Source organism: Panthera onca, chromosome D3, assembly GCF_046562875.1.
Source record: "Panthera onca isolate mPanOnc1 chromosome D3, mPanOnc1 haplotype 2, whole genome shotgun sequence".
Lineage (NCBI taxonomy): Eukaryota > Metazoa > Chordata > Mammalia > Carnivora > Felidae > Panthera > Panthera onca.
The window spans coordinates 33,211,016-33,227,704 of record NC_138350.1 but is presented as its reverse complement, the minus strand read 5'-3'; the positions used below and the strand labels follow the sequence as shown (position 1 = coordinate 33,227,704).

Below are 16,689 nucleotides of genomic sequence, written 5' to 3'. Positions count from 1 at the left end.
AGTGAGCATCCCCCCCCCCCCCCATGGGAGGTGGGGTGTAGCATACAGTAGGGTCAAGAGGTCTGTGATTGGGATCTGGTCTCACCACTAGCCAACTGAGTGACTTTGGGGACACCACTCTTCTGTATGGGTTTTACCTATCTTCATCTGTGAAGTTAGCAGGTCTAGAAAGCTTTTTAAGGTCCCTTTCATCTCTGAAATTAAGAGTTTCTAGGAAGGCTGGTGGAGAATGCCCATTGATGCTCTTAAATGTCACAGAAATAACATTCATCATCTAACTACCATGGCTTTTGAATGTGGTTTACTTCTCTGAGTTGATATGCATATAGAATTATTTATAGAGAAAAGCGCATTTATTTCACTTTAAAGACTAACAAATAAGATCCACAATGTCCTTACAAAGTATTTTAACAAAATACTAGTATTTTAACAAAAAGCTTGCCTTAATCTGAATTATTTTTATCAGCTGAGATATGTTTACTCTCCTCATACGCAGTATAGTGTGAAGGACTTATTTGGCTGTTGGTATTTTTCTGGGTAACAATTCTTTATTTACTTAGTTTTACTTCAGACTCATGGGAAATATCCTAACTCCATTTTTGCTTTTACAATATTTGCATTGCCACCAAAATCAAAAGGTCACAGCCTAACCATCCAGGTGAGAGTAGACAGGTAGCTGAAGGATTGTCAGGAGAGAGTTGAATTTCCTCGTTAAGAATGCCATTTGAGTCAAGTTATGAACCACATAAAAGTGAGAGCAGTTTTCATTACTTTCTAGTCACTCTTTGGAAAATGGCACTGGCCAGCCAGATTGCCATGTTATTCACAAGGCTTGGCCAGGAATGACCCTTGAGGTATGATAAAAAGATCAGCTTCTTGTAAAACATGAAGACTTTTAATGATATGTTGATTAAAAAGATCATTCCTGTTACATTATATGGGTGCTTCCATGTCCCCTTCTGTTCACCCTTTGTTCCCATAATCTCCTATTTATAGCAGTCTCCCTTGTTTCTCTTTCATTCATTGGCGCATCCATTTGTTCACGCGTTTGGCACCGACTCGGTCCCAAGTAGTGTTTCTGGTGGAAGCAACCTGGGAAATCTAAATGGGTTGGAGGCAGGAGAGAAGGGCAGTGAACAAGGTCCCATGAGGTGTAGGAGGACATGGCGCCCTCAATATGACTGGACCTTAGAGCTCAAGGAGACAGGGAAAGGCAGCAGACAGCCACCTCCAAGGATCTCACTGGCCCTTTCCCCATTGAACTTTAGGCTGCTCTTTTTATGTCCCACTTTCTCATAGGACATAGTCTGAGAGCCTCTCATTCTCTTAGCAGTGCCTGTAAGACCATCTCTGGTTCATCTCTGTCTACTAAGGGGTAGAGACAATCACAATGGAAGGCCTCTGGTTTTCTCAGATCGCCAAGGTCATCACTTCTCCCACCCTGAAAAACCCCATTTCTATGAATGCGTATGAACACACAATGAAAATGTGTTTGAGGAATCAGTTCACGTTTTGAGCCACACTGAATTTGATAGTGATGAAGATCTCTGACTTTTCCAACCCATGGTGCTGTTCGGCCGTGCCTCTGCCTGTACCTGGTGATTTTGTTGTGGTGATGCGTATGGCATGATAACCTCCTGGAACATATTTGTATTAAAGTGGGAGCGTGCCTCCGGCTTCCACCTTACCTCTCAGTCACACCCGGCAAGATGAAGAACATCCAGAAGTGAATTCCAAACACAAGAATGACCTGGAAAATGACCTTTCCCAGGACGGTCTTCCTGAGGTATAGTGCTCGGTCCACGACCATGGTTCCAAACTGAATTAGGACCATCACCAAAAAAGGCCCAGGGACCTGGTCCTCTGACAGCGAAGAGGTGATGTCTGCTGCTGCTGAGTGTTTCTGGGAAGGAAACAACAGGTTTAGGCACGAGTGGCACTTCACAGGACAGCATCGCTCTTACTCGTTAGAAGTGTGGTGGCCTTCACCCCCCAACCTACCCCAAAGGCCCAGAAGCCAAAGACGATGATGACAAAGTCAACAGTGTCAGCCAGGAACATGAGCACATACACATCGGTCACAGCACTGTAGTCTGGATGGATGAGGTTGTAGAAGAACTGTCTGATGGGCACATATATTTGCAAAGTCCTGCAAAACAGAGACCCCCAGCACTTGCTTCAGGAGGGCAGGATGGGAGGGATGACCGGGTATTTCCATCATTCCATTCCTCCGTATCCCTCTCTCCCAGCAGGTCACACCTCCCTTTTCAGCCTCAGCAGAGCCCGGTGTGGGGTGGGGAGGCTTCTGCTCTAATGGCAAGTGCAGACACATTCAAGTGCCTTCCTTGGCACTCTGCTTCCTTGTGCTGATGAGACCACAGGCCTCCTCTGTTGTTCGAAGCACAAGAGAATGGTCGAAAGCCCCAGAAATGAGGTGTTGGGTTTGTCACCTGATTCAATTACTCCCTGCCTGTGAGCCCCTGAGCATGCTACTTACTTCTCTGTGTTTTTGTTTCCTCTGTTGTAAAACCCCACAGGGCTGGGGTGAGAATTAGATGGGACTACATAACGGTGCTTAGACCTGGAGTCTGACCTGAGCACGCTGAACACATGAGGTAGCCCCTGCTCCTCCCCTTTATGGGTCCTGTGCCCCTTCTGATTCCTACATAGTGCCCTGGGCTTTTGACTTGTTCTGTCCAGCCTCTGCTCTGTCTTCCTTGTTTTCTGGGTTCTGCCTTCAATTCAAGGCCATGTTCATGTCAGATGGCCCTCCTGGTCTCAGAGGCCACATTCAAGGCCAGCCTTGCCGAACCTCCTCCATTCCCATTGCTTGTCTGCTGCCTGTCAAGGTCCCTGGCACTGGAGGAGGGGTTCATGCATTTTGCTGGAGACCAGCTGTGTGCCAGTGAACCTCAGTTTCCCCTCTCCAGGATGAGAGTGTTTCTCTAACCTTCCAACTTTGACATCATACACCTCTCTGTCTAGGTGGGATTTAGCATGATGATGCTTGGAAATACATACTGTGAATCCTTGAAATTATTTATTCTATTCAAATAGGAAAACTATGTTTATAAATGTAATGGATATAAAAATGAATCACACTGAAAAGTGATTTTTAAAAACAATACATTACCTCACACAAAAAGACAGAAAAATAACATGTTGGTGAGAAAGTGGAGAGAAGGGAACCCTTGTGCACCGTTGGTGGGAATGCAAATTGGTGCAGTCGCTGTGGAAAACAGTATGAAGGCTCCCCTCCAAAATTAAAAAACAGAACTACAATATGATACAGCAATTCTACTTCTGGGTATTTATCTGAAGGAAATGAAAACACTAACTCAAAAAGATCTCTGCACACCAGGTTCAGTGCAGCATTATTTATCATAGCCAACTCATGGCCCCCAAGTGTCCCTCAATGGATGAATGGATAAAAAAAAAAGTGTGTGTGTGTGTGTGTGTGTGTGTGTTTGCACAGTGGTATATAATGAAGTATATATATTATTGGGATGAATACATACACACACACACACACACACACACACATGGAACAAGTCTGAGAAAGTCAAATAACATATGATATCACTAATACGTGGAATCTAAAGAAAAAAAAAAGAAGAACCCACACTCAGAGATACAGAGAACAAACAGGTGATTGCCATGAGGGAGGGTTGGGCAAAAGGGTGAAGGGGGTCAAAGCATACAGAGTTCCAGTTATAAAGTTAGTCCTGGGTGCACAGCATGGTGACTGCAGTTAATAATCCTGCACTTTACATTTCATTAAATAAATTTTTTTAAGTTTGTTTATTTTGAGAGACAGAGAGAGCAGAGGAGGGGCAGAGAGAGAGAGGGAGAGAGAGAAACCCAAGCAGGCTCAATGCTGTCAGCGAGGAGCCCGATGTGGGGCCTGAACTCATGAGCCGTGAGATCATGACCTGAGCCAAAACCAAGAGTCAGACGCTTAACCAACTGAGCCACCCAGGTGCCCCGTGTACTTCACATTGCAAAGCTGCTAGGAGAGTAAATCTTAAAAGGTCTCATCATAAGAAAAACTCTGTAACTACAGGTGGTGATGAATGTTGACTATTGTGATCATCCCACAACGTATACATCTATCAAATCATTATACTGTATGCCTGAACTTAATTTATACGTCAATTACATCTCCATTAAGAACAATACAATAACAAGTCATTTCCTTATGTTTGTGATATGAGAGGTAACTTCTCTGCTCTGCACCCCTGGTTTATATGAAATAATTGATATCAGCTCCCTGACCCTAAAATAAAACACCCCACACCAAGTGTCTTCATGGACTCACTTCTTTATGGTAAATGCTTTTGCTTTGATTAAATGTTCTTGAAGCTTTTCCATATAAAGTTCCCTTTTACTTTTCTGCTTGATACTCAAAACACTGCTTCCTTTTTGACTGCTGTTTCGGGTGCTTGTGCTGCCTGGAGACAGAAAAAAAACCAAGATGTGCTGAGTTACAGGTTTGTTGACATAAACACCACAGAAGCCCCTGGAACCCACAGAGCAGAGGATGGCTTGAAGCAGATTGAGAGGGTGACTATATACTATGGACTGTAAGAATAGTGACTGGGGATTTGCAATCTTCAGTTTCAACTCTGCCTCCACAGTGAAATGTATTTGGGTTTCTACACCCAACACTGGCTCCTTCTGGGGTTGTTATGCCATCTTTTTTTTTTTTTTTAAGTTTATTTATTTATTTTGAGGGAGAGAGAGAGAGAGGGAGCTCAAGCAGGGGTGGGGCAGAGAAAGGGCACAAGAGAGAATCCTGAGCAGGCTCCATTCTACCAGTGCAGAGCCTGACATGGGGCTCAAACCCATGAACCCAGAGATCAAGACCTGAGCCGAAACCAAGAGTTGGATGCTTAACAGACTGAGCCACCCAGGCGCCCCTGTTATATGATCTTTATTCCAGGAAGAAATAGATTGGAAGAATAGTTTTTATCGTGCTAAACAGGGTCCCAGGTTGTGGGTTTTCCAGATTGGGTCCATGCCCCATGCCTTTTTCATGTCCAGATTTCTCTAACTGTAAAACGAATATGGATGACTGCTGGTGCCTGCCTGAAAAGTGTATTCTGAAGATGAATACACGGGTGTTTGGAAAGCTTCAGGCAGGAGCACTATAAATACAAAAACCCAATTTCTCCAAGAGTGGAAACTGGAGAGCTTGTCTATCTGCTGATAATACCCAACTATTTAGTTAGAAATTAACTAGCTTAGGGAATAAATAGGTGGTTTTGCTAAAAGTTTCCACTGATAAAATCTAAACATATTTTCAAAATAAATTGTGATGTATAGCATTCTGGACACACCCTGAAATATCTCATATCTCTGGATATGATTTAAAAACTAGCATGTGCCCAGCACTTACTATACGAGGCAGTGTGCTGGCCACTTTTCACAACGACCCCAAATCCTCGTCCTGGGAAGGAATCAGATGTTTTAAAGAATGATATGACTGCCCCAGGTCACACAGTTGAGCTACGAACTGAACTTGAGTCTGTGATGTCAAAGCACTTTCTTCTCACATCACCACATCTGTCTCCTTGAGAGCACCCGTAAACGCCCCTGCCCAAGACCCAGACCCACTGGCACTGGAACAACCAGAAAACTCAGAGTTTTTCCAGCCTAAGGAAATCATGCGACAGATACCTCTTTTGGACCTATTGGAAGAAAAGCTGGATCTGGGGGATATCTGGGAGCTACTGCCCGATCGCTTCCTCCGGATGGCCGTGGGCTGCTCCGGGAAGGACACGTGCACCGACTCCGCTGACGCGGCCAGGTTGATGGATTTCAGAGAATCAGAGGAGGCTCTCCTGCCATGACTGAGGGACAGCTCATCATCCGACTCTTCCTTGTCTGTGCCACTGTCGGTGATGTCACCTTCATCCCATAAGCCGTGGCACTGAGAAAGCATAAGGGACAACTCAGACGGCCATTCCCGGTGAGGTAGCATCGCATCCCCCACGATTAGAAAGCCAAATGTGAAATACGGTGACTGTGGCTGTGATATTGCATCATAAAACTGACATTTGCTAGATAGTTAGAATTTAAATGTTCTCACAAAAAAGAAAGAAAGAAAAAGAAGAAAGAAAGAAAGAAGAAAGAAAGAAAGGAAGAAAGAAAGAAAGAAGAAAGAAAGAGGAAGGGAGGGAGGGAGGGAGGGAGGAAGGAAGGAGAGAAGGAAGGAGAGAAGGAAAGGAAGGAAGGAAGCAGGGTGCGGGATGGGAGGAAGGGAGAAAAAAATAATGAAAAAGAAAACAGATATATACGGGAGGCGATGGGAACTAATGAACCCTATGGAGGTGATCCTTTCACTGTGTCTACGTGAAACACATCACCACAATGTATACACTTTAAATATATTACAATTATTTTTGTCACTCATACTGCAATAAAGTAGAAAAAGGATTGGAAAATGAAGGGACTCTAGAATAGCTTATTATCTAGGTGTTTATGATAGTCCCAGAGAGCGGGGATGGGCTGGTGCAGATCATGAGTTTGGCTAACTAATTGACATGGATGCAGATCATGTCTGGCAGATGGAGTAAAGGCGAAGTTATAATCACTTAACTCGTTCCTGAGGGAAAGCACTTTCTAGAACATATTTCTCTGTGCTTACAAGTAGCATTTTAAATATCAGTGGGTGAATTTAGCCCCACCGTCCATGTTCACCAAATACCTACACTTGAATACAAATGCTGTGTCTCCCTGAACAGCCACGGTAAGCTGTGAACCCCTGCATCACCCACGGCTGGGTCAGGAACAGAGCTGCAAATAGTCTACTCAAAAAATGTTGGCCCACATATGAGACAGAGATTGTGATGCACTCTGTAGAGCCTGCATTTTGCTTCAAAGAAATGGGCAAAAGGGGCTGGTAGGACAGCAGGAGGAAGGATAGCAGGAGAGGCTGAGAAAAACCAGGGGTCTTGCTGGTGCAAGAGGTTACCTGGACAGCAAACCCACCTTACAATGACCTTGCTGCCATTTCTTGAAGCTCCCCAGTGAGCCCACTGCCTCCTGAGTGCCCAGACTGCCAGGCTATGCATTTATTCCCCAGGAGCTCACCCAGTCCTCCCTCTGACACATGCTGTAGAGGATAAGAGCTCCAGTCCAATTTGCCAAAATTCAGTTGGTCAAAAAATAACTTGGAGCATGATCAATTCACTAAAAGACAATGTCACCTAATACACAGATTATTCTTTTATTTTTAATTTTGTAAAGTTTATTTATTTATTTTGAGGTGGGGAGGGGCAGAGAGAAGGGGAGAGAGAAAATCTGAAGCAGGCTTCATGCCCAGTGTGGAACCTGACGTGGGGCATGATCCCATAAACCATGAGATCATGATCTGCACCAAAATCAAGAGTCTGACACTTAACTGACTGAGCCACCCAGGCGTCCCTATTCTTAAATATTAATAGGTATATTATTTCAAGAAGAAAAGTCAGTGGATGCATTCTTGAAAACATAACAAACATTCTAGATTTTCCTAATGGGATTTTCCAACTTATATTGATTTCTTTTAAATCATTTTTTTTCTTTTAAATCGTTTTAAAAGTTGTTTTCTCTTTGGCCAACATTGGAACATGTTTAGATTCTTTCACTACTTTCATAGTAGTGTATTTGTTAGTGAATTCTTCCAATTATTTATAAGATCTATAGCAATTCATACCAAATAGGATAGTTTTAACCACATTTGAAATTTCCACGTAGTTTGAACTGTTTGGTTTCCTAGATTTCCAAAGCTGTAGGGTAGTTTTGTCTCCTTATGAAAAGATTTGTCATTCTAAAAATGATTTTTCATATCATTAGCCAAAATTTCAGCATAAGAGTACCTCAAATACATTCACCATAGATATGAAATTTTCTAAGAAACCAGAGTAAGTATATCAATAGGAAATGCCAAAATTTTGTTTATTCTATGCTTTAAATATTCAACTGTAGCTGCTAAACCACTGAAGTATTAATGAGAAGGCAGAAAAATGCCTAAAGGTTTATATACATTTTTTAAATGATGTGAAAAAGGATACAAGTTGCAAGAGAGTTGTGAAGTGACCAAATTTGTACAATCATGTCTTTTTTTTTTAAACGGAGGTGTAGTTCACATACAACATAATACCACCATGTCTTAAATGCAGAAATTTAAACTTCAATTTCTAGAACTGAAAACATAATGTTAACACATTTGTTAATATATTCATAACAAGAATTAGTAAACTGCATGAATTCAGGTAATTTATCAGAAGAACTAGAAAATTCAGGCAAACTCAGTTTTGGCTAAGTGGTTTCCTTGGATAACATACCTCTGCAAGGTTATGCATTTTCTCTAACATAATTCCCACAAATATGGATTAATTATGGTATGTTCATAATAGAAGTAGAAATATGGGGGAATTCTCTTCCAAGTTTATTACAGTTTCCCTTATTGAGCCCCATATGCCTTGGCCTCATCGCCAATCGTAATGTTCAGGTTCTCCAGGAGTATCACGGGGGCTGCAATGATCAACATGACCCGGTTAAGTGTTAACGTGCAGTACCTTCAAAATGGACCGATGGAAGAAAAGAGCCAAGAGCTGAATGAGATCATAAAGGACATAGCCTTCTTTCTTCTCCACTCCTATGATATTCGGTGGGTGGAAAGGTTTATCTTTGTTCAATTCCACGTTCTTGTTCCAGGGAAAGAAGCCAAATTGGAAGAAATACTTGACCACAATTGCCACCTACATGCAGATGATGGAAAAAAAAAAATCACTCCTTTTAAGAATGGTTCTATATGAAAAATAGTGATATAAAAGCTAAGAAAAAGATCATTTCACAGTTTTGGTGATAAGATCACACACAATGATGTGGAAAAATAACATTATCATTCGTACATGGACTTTAGACCAAGAACAATATCTTACTGCTGCCAGGGCAGGACTGCAGATACATCAGTGCTGGCCAGGTTACTCACGGCACCTACTTATGATTTTTTCTATTTTTCAGGACTTGGCTAGTTTATACTGATTTAATAAGGTTTAACTACTCAGCTATTAAGATATGGTAAAGAGGACAAACTTGAACAAAAAGAATTCTATATTTTACATATTGCTTTATTGCATATTGCATATTGCATATTCATTTGTAATCTTCCTGAGCATCTCAGGCAGTTTTGATGCCTATTTTCATTTTCCTCTGACCTCTTTGTTCTCACCATTAAAACAAATTTTTTTTAATGTTTTATTTTTGAGAGGCAGAGGGGGTAGAGCGTGAGTGGGGGAGGGGCAGAGACAGAGGGAGATGCAGATTCTGAAGCAGGCTCCAGGCTCTGCACTGTCAGCAAAGTCCGATGCAGGGCTCGAACCCACGAACCGCGAGCTCATGACCTGTGCCGAAGTCAGATACTTAACCGACTGAGCCACCCAGGTGCCCCTGTTCTCACCATTTCGTTGCTCCCTGGAAGTTCTCCTCAAGAAGAAATAAAAAGAAATAAAAACTTGCCGGTTGTGGTGACTAGTTAAGGGTACAAATGTTGGGGAGAAGCGGTCTGTGACAAAGACACATGAGAAAATTGACAGGCCTCATCTAAACATCCCTCTGACAGCTGGGTCACCGGGAATCAATTGCAATTCACGCAATTCATCCATAAAAAATATTTTTCGAAGTCCTCTTTCGACCTAGAGTCACTTTACCCTCCTCCCGTCTCTCTCCTTCTTATAGCCAAGCTTCCGCAAAGAACAGTCCTGTGTTTCTTACCATGCTGAGCAGCACTGCCACAAATGGATGCCAGAGCAGATACCTGAAGACTATCTTTGCCTCTTTCCTTCTCACTCGCACCCCCAACCCGTTTGGGTCACTTACTAAAACTTCTCACTTACCCCATTCATCTTCAGCCTCGTGGCCGTTGGGTCAGTTCACATCCCATGACCTCTCACCGTCTTTTCAAAAACTTTCATACCAAGGGGAGAGAGTCCTGAGCATACACCCTGTTGACATTCCCAAGAGCCTACTACCGTGCCGTCCACTCACGGCCTGCCTCCCAGCCATCACAAGCCATGTGTCATTCTGGGCACATGTCAGAGTGTCTATACCTTTGTTTGACCCTTTGCTTTTTGTCCTTTGATGACCTTACACTCATCCGTTAAGACTCACTTGTCTTCTACTGAGAAGATGCTATGATGGCCTCTCTCCACACCACCCAGGCTGCATGAGGCACAGATCATATCCGTATTTCTTGTATGCTCTCTAATGCGGTTTTGTGTTGTACTGTAGGGCAATTCTTTGTTTACATCCTATGTGTCCACCATATTGGTTTGTGAGCCATTGAGAAACAGAAACAACTTTTTTTTTTAAAAAGTTTTTTATTAAATTTATTGTCCTCTTCTTATGCTTGGCATAGTTCCTGGGTTTTGGTGCATAGTCTAACTTGTAGAGTGAATTAACATCACCTTAATCTTCTACTTCCTCCCTTCTTGGTGTGAAAGAGAAAATGGGGAACCCCAATTTAACTTAACTAGGAAGATTTCATTTTATGATGAAATAACGTAAGTAGCTCTTGTTCCCTTCTCTAAATTTTTAGATAATTTCCTTCTTCCTTCACTTCTACATTAGAAACTCCCTTCCTTCACTTCTAGGTTAGAAACTCCCTCACCTCTGTACAGAGGTGGTACAGAGAATGGACCCATTCCCCAAATAGGGGGTCATTTATGTCCCGGATCACAAAGTTTATGTGATGGAAGTAAGACTTAAAAATGATTATTTTGGCAAGATCGTGACAGTCTACTTAAAGTGATAGCTAGGTAGTTGGCTTTCCACCTTTTATAAGTATTTAAATAATTACTATGGAAATAAGATACATACTTTACACTGATACTTTCGAGATGCTTTGATAAAAGCTTTGCTTTATTTTACTGGCGAATTACCTATAAACCTACAAAATTCCTGGAATCTCAATGTACATCCATCATGAATTCTATCCTTTAAGAAGCAACTACAGTACCAATGTTAGTGAAAACTTTCCTTTATGAGCCAGATAAGAAAATTCGCCTTCTTCAAAGACCTCAGAACACAAAGAACTACAATAACCCAAGGAAAAAAAGGCTATTGAGCCTCCCTTTTAATTCCCAATTTTATGGTTGTCATGGGAGTTTGTGACATTGCATATATTTGATGGGGAAGGATAGAAAAACAGGTTCATATAATTGGGAAGAGTGTCTCCTGTCCCCTCACACGTGATGAAAATGAAATGGTAATTTACCCTCGTGCTCTTCAGATTTTTAGGTAGGTGCTTATGTGACTTTGTGTTTTTGTGTGTTGAAACTGGCTTTAAGCTTAAAAATGGGAAATATGCATGTTGTATCAAACTACATTCAAATTGCTTACTGTGTTGTTTAATTCAGCCTCCATTCACTGGACATCCACTGGCACGAGACACTAATTTCTGCATAAATAACACATTATTTCAGTAGTTCCTATCATAGGACAGATGACCAGATTTCAAAAGCCTCCCCCATCACTTGCCAGTTGGGCAGCCTGGGTCAGTTATTTCATCTGGCTAAAGCTGTTTCCTTATATGTTAAACCAAACGATGTTGGTGCCTATCTTGGTGTGGTGTGACCTGTGAAAAGACATGTACAATCGCCAGCACTAAATAACTGTTAGTTAATAGTCATTTGCCTATCTAAGAACATCCATTTACTTGAATGTCCTGCGCGAAACTGTCTGGGAGACAGGGCTGGCCTGCCTCGAGTGAATGCCGGAAGCGATTTATTAGCAATTCCCACTCAAGGCTTACCTCTGTGTAGACAATGGCCATCATCCAGAATCGTCTACTGGGCCTGGGCACAGACAGCATGGCCCAGAGGAAGATCAGAATGGGAAGCACAAGGGTGATCATGGAGGCAGAGACCATGTGGTTGAGGATGATCACAAAATAACACACCATTTCTGAGCGGGCCACCAGAGTGTTGTACATGGCATAGAACAACAGCAAGAACCGGGGTTGGCCAACGTAGAATTTTTCGGACTCTTCCAGCTCGTCATCATGGAACATCCTGTTCAAATAAACAACATGAGAGGGGCGCCTGGGTGGCTCAGTCGGTTAAGCGGCCGACTTCGGCTCAGGTCACGATCTCACGGTCCGTGAGTTCGAGCCCCGCGTTGGGCTCTGTGCTGACAGCTCAGAGCCTGGAGCCTGTTTCAGATTCTGTGTCTCCCTTTCTCTGACCCTCCCCCGTTCATGCTCAGTCTCTCTCTGTCTCAAAAATAAATAAACGTTAAAAAAAAAAATAAAAAAAAACCCAAATAAACAACATGAGAATAAACTCGTCTTCATTTCTCCAAATCACTGATTTCTGCTTTGCATGATCCCTCTTGTCCCTCCCCTCCTTCCCATGTGGCCAGAGTTCTGGCGGAGTCAACCTAATAGCCTACTGGAGGAAGAAACGTGTGCACAAGTGTCTATCACGGACGGCTTTGGCTAGTTCTTCACGATGGGAGCACTGAACATTGGGTATGTTTGCTCTGAATGTCCAGGTGGACGGTTGTCCATGGGAGTTTGTCTACCCACAACCTGCGGAACACCCCCCCCCCCCCCCCCCCACCCGCCCAGCACTCTTACTTGTTCAGCAGCAGCTCACTGGCCGTCAGCTCGTGAGTCAGGGGCGGTAAGATGCTGGACTCGAGCCTGTCTGAGCGGCTCTCGTCAGGGCTCACGGCCATGTGGCTCTGGCCTGCAGAGTCGTCCCGCGAGCCGAAGGACAGGCGCTCGAAGCTGACCGCCTTGCTGTAGGAGGGAGGCGCCTCCACGTCCCCATCCTCGGTGGAGTAGTGCGGCAGCTCGGCATCTGGGGTGAGGCCGGCCTCCGAGGCCTCCGAGGCCTCCTCCGGCCCCAAGTCCGCGGCCTCCTCCCCTCCCTGGTCGGCGTCTTTGGCCACCGCCTCGTCATCCTGCTCGGCCTCCACCTCCGCTATGGTTTCCGTGGTCCCCTGGCGCGAGTACAGCATGGTGCACTGCGTGGGCTCGCTGTCGGGAGAGAGGGAGGGCACACACCCCGCACTTAGCATCCTCCCGATTCTCGAGACACCTTCCCGACACTCCCCAATACAAACGTCAAGGCGGGCGAGAAAATTACCACCCCGTTCCCTCCCCTGCCCCCACCACCCCGCCCCCGACATTCCATCCACCTGCTTTGTTCCTTCAGAGTATTCATGTCTGGTCTGCAGAGACTGCAAACAGCAGCCTCCAAATGCAAAAGCCCACAGTGCACGCGCACGGTTGAGACCCTGAACAAGTCACACGACATGGCTCAGACGTTGCTAAAGCCACCTATGCACAGAGGTTGTCTAAATCGTATCAAGATTTGCAGCCATGGTTTCCAGTGTTTCTTTTCAAGTGGAGACAGCATAGCATACCTACCACTATATTAAAGGATGGTGCCTATGGAGACGAAACTTTGCCAGTTTGGGTCTGTGGGTGTTGGCCAGGAGGTACTCTACTCCCAATTCTACATAATGGACCCACTCCTACCCATAAGGGGAGGATAGGAATGAGAAAATATTGGCTGAATTAAACAACCTGCATGCTTTATGGAAAAAATGCCTCATTTCTTGGATATCTGTTCCTCCTCCCTATTTTTCCATCCTTTACCTCTTTCTTACTGGTGCTTATTACATATGACTGAATTTTCACCATCTCTCTGGCTCCCAACCATCCCCCGCTGGGTTCTTTGTGTTGCACATGGGAAGGCCTGCCATTTTGTCCTCCCCAGTGCTATGGACTCTCCCCAGGGCTATGGATCCTGCAGGCTGCACCCTCAGGGTGTACCCCTGCTATCTCTGTCCCCAGTGACTGCACCTTATCTTTTCTACTTGTTCCCCATGGAGTATTCATTCTCCCTAAGCTTCCCTACTTATCTCCACCCTCTAGTTTTGGCAACCTGACCATCTCTCTTGTACCTCTCCTTCTCTGTCCTTTATCTCCTAACTTTCCCTGCCATGTCTGTGTAGGCGACTTTGGAAATGAAAATACAGCAGCTGTAACAGTGAAATTCATGGCCTGCCTGTCTTTATTGCCTGCCCATGAAGGGCAGAAAGGCAAAAATGTTTTGGAGATGTGGAATCTGGTAGATAGAGGACCATACTATGTTAGACTCTAAAATTGTACTGTTATCTGAATGGCATACGGTGAGCAGCTTGGGCCCATAAACACAGAGATTCTTAAATATACAGGTCGTACCCACTTTTCTTGTCATGGACGACAGTAGACATGTCAATAAGTAAGTGGATGGATGGATGGATGGAAGGACAGATGAACAGGCCTTGGCAGAGCCCTTCATGGCATCCTGAGACCGAAGAACATTTATGTGAACCCTTGGTGCCCACTCATGTGTTTATGTTCCCAGGACCTTGGACTTCAGTACGGGACATCGCATAGAAAGCTCTTGGAATGCCAAGGCAAACTGGGTATTTTTCTAGGACTTACCTCCTAGGAAGGCCATGAAATTGATCACCCCAGGCAATTTTCAGAACAGTGGAGCCAACCCCACATCAAGTCTAACTTCCAGCTGGACTCTAACCAATTATAAGCACGTTCTTTATGGTTTTGGGTCAGGTCTGGCCCTGAAGGGAGTCAACAAGTCCTGGTACCTTCAGGACTCAACCGAGTGCAATGGAAGAGAATAAGTTAACACCCCTCTGATTTACCACTGTGCACGGTCAAAACTGAAATTTGTCTTGGTTCGGGTGATTTTTCTGGTGTCACGAGAAGCGCAATGCAGCTGATGTTTCTGTGCCCCCGTGGACCATTCAAAAAGGCAATTCCACAAAGAGCTTTGGGACTGTATGTAAATCGTTTCATTTCTAAATGAGTATTGTCTTACGGTAGGACTTAATGAGAAAACTCAAGCCCAAAGCAATAAGTTCCAGTCGGCAAAGGCTCTATATTCTACCGCACGATAATATTCTTTACAAAAGCCAATGGTAAAGTATATTCTAAGTTCTGTAGATTTGGTCTTATCCACTAAAAATGACTCCATGTGGCAGATTTTAATTTTTTTTTTCTTCTATTGCATGTCTCTTTTTATGAAATCATGAGAAAAAGTCTTCTATATTTCCTGGCCCCTTTTCCTCTGTGAGGACTGCCTACACGAGCTCTCCATCAAGGAGGGAGCATGCTTATCTCTTTACGTCTAGGGAGTGGAAGATACTTACAAAATGGAGGACAACGTTTGTAATAAGGATTTTTAAGAAACTCCTAACAGACAAAAACCAAAGAGCGGTTAGTGTAAGAGAACGCTGTCCTGGGAGTGACAAGTCATGTCCCAGAATGAGCGGCGGTTATGCTTTTGGTTAGTCATGCAAACTCTTAAAATGAAAATTAAGAAACCAAAACCAAAACCAAATGCACATCACGAGAGGTTATGTTTGCAATGACACGAAGGGGGAAAAGTGGTAACGTGAGGGAAAAAACAAAGCATGCACGAGTTAAGCACCTTGATGCTAAACTGCCACTGTCAGCTGATGAGGAGGACATATCCATGCTGAACATTTTACGAAGCCTAGGTCGAGCACGCTCACTTGTTTTAGGAACAGTTTCTGGCCCATCTAAATCGTCAAGGGTAGACTGCCTTGAGAACAGCACGGTTGCTTCAGTGTAGCAGCTAGCAGCGCAAACAGTTACAGAGACACGGTGTTAAAACACCAGCGGTACATCAGTTTACGCACGGCTCAACTGACCAACACACGGTCATGCAGCCAATCACACACGACACCAATACTACGGACAACGAGCGCCACAGCGGGGCTCAAGGATGGGGAAGGACCTGTTTGGCCGGACGAGAAAACACAGCAGTACTTTTTATAAAAGTATCCCGGCTGGCAATAAATCAGGAAACGTCACTCTCTGGGTGGGACAGGGAAATAGAAGAATTACAAGTCCCAATATTTCTTTCGCAGAGCAGAATTCGTACTTCATGACTTTGTAGCTGAGTTTGGTTTTGTTTTGTTTTAAATTAGAGACGATATGTTTTATTTGGAGCTCCCAATCCTGAGTTCATTGAAACCATTTGGTAACCAAATGGCTTAAGCAGAAATACCTGCTTGGGTAATATTTATATAGAACATTTCATTTTTAGAAAAAACGTAACAGTCTCCAAGACGAGAGAGGGAGCGAGGCTCAGAAATGACCATGACAAACTGAATTATCCACCCCATTTTCTGAGTGGTATTCAGTGAAGCCAAACTAGATGCCTTGCGTGTGAAAGAGATGCTGGTTTGATCTGCAACCAGATATAAACCAACATCGGAAAAAAAGAAAAAGAAAAAGAAAGAAAGAAAGAAAATGGTACAAAGAAAACAACAGAGGAAGTCTAGCAATGGCAGGGTCATTTTGTCTGTTAACTTCTCATTTTGCCTAATGAATTTTTTCTTCTGGATCACGTTTTAGGTCTTGGCAGATGTTATTTAGGGCGAGAACCCATGGGCTAAAATCCTCACTTCTTGTTACCCCACGGAGCGACACTGGGGGAGAGAAGGCTGGCTGATTCAGGACTGGGGACTGCATGAGCAACTGAGGAAGAAGCAGACAGAGTTATGACGTGGGCAGAATTTCAGTGCTGACATATAGTTTAACCCAAAGGGGTACAGGCACCCGAAGAACCTCTGCAGGAGACTACTGGAATGAAG

At 43.9% G+C, this 16,689-nt stretch overlaps 1 protein-coding gene across 1 annotated transcript in view; it reads right to left on the bottom strand.

The window, feature by feature from the left end:
• The window catches only part of LOC132675676 (piezo-type mechanosensitive ion channel component 2-like), a 29,419-nt gene extending 13,618 nt beyond the window's left edge, over positions 1-15,801 (bottom strand). The window contains exons 1-8 of the mRNA XM_078435425.2: positions 15,498-15,801; positions 12,626-13,030; positions 11,801-12,059; positions 8,565-8,747; positions 5,680-5,932; positions 4,319-4,451; positions 2,002-2,149; positions 1,689-1,903 (exon numbers count right to left, since the gene is read on the bottom strand). Of these exons, the coding sequence (XP_078291551.2) occupies positions 1,689-1,903; positions 2,002-2,149; positions 4,319-4,451; positions 5,680-5,932; positions 8,565-8,747; positions 11,801-12,059; positions 12,626-13,030; positions 15,498-15,553 (1,652 nt within the window). The 5' untranslated portion in view covers positions 15,554-15,801. The remainder of the gene's footprint in view (positions 1-1,688; positions 1,904-2,001; positions 2,150-4,318; positions 4,452-5,679; positions 5,933-8,564; positions 8,748-11,800; positions 12,060-12,625; positions 13,031-15,497) is intronic.
• Between the last annotated feature and the right edge of the window lie 888 nt (positions 15,802-16,689).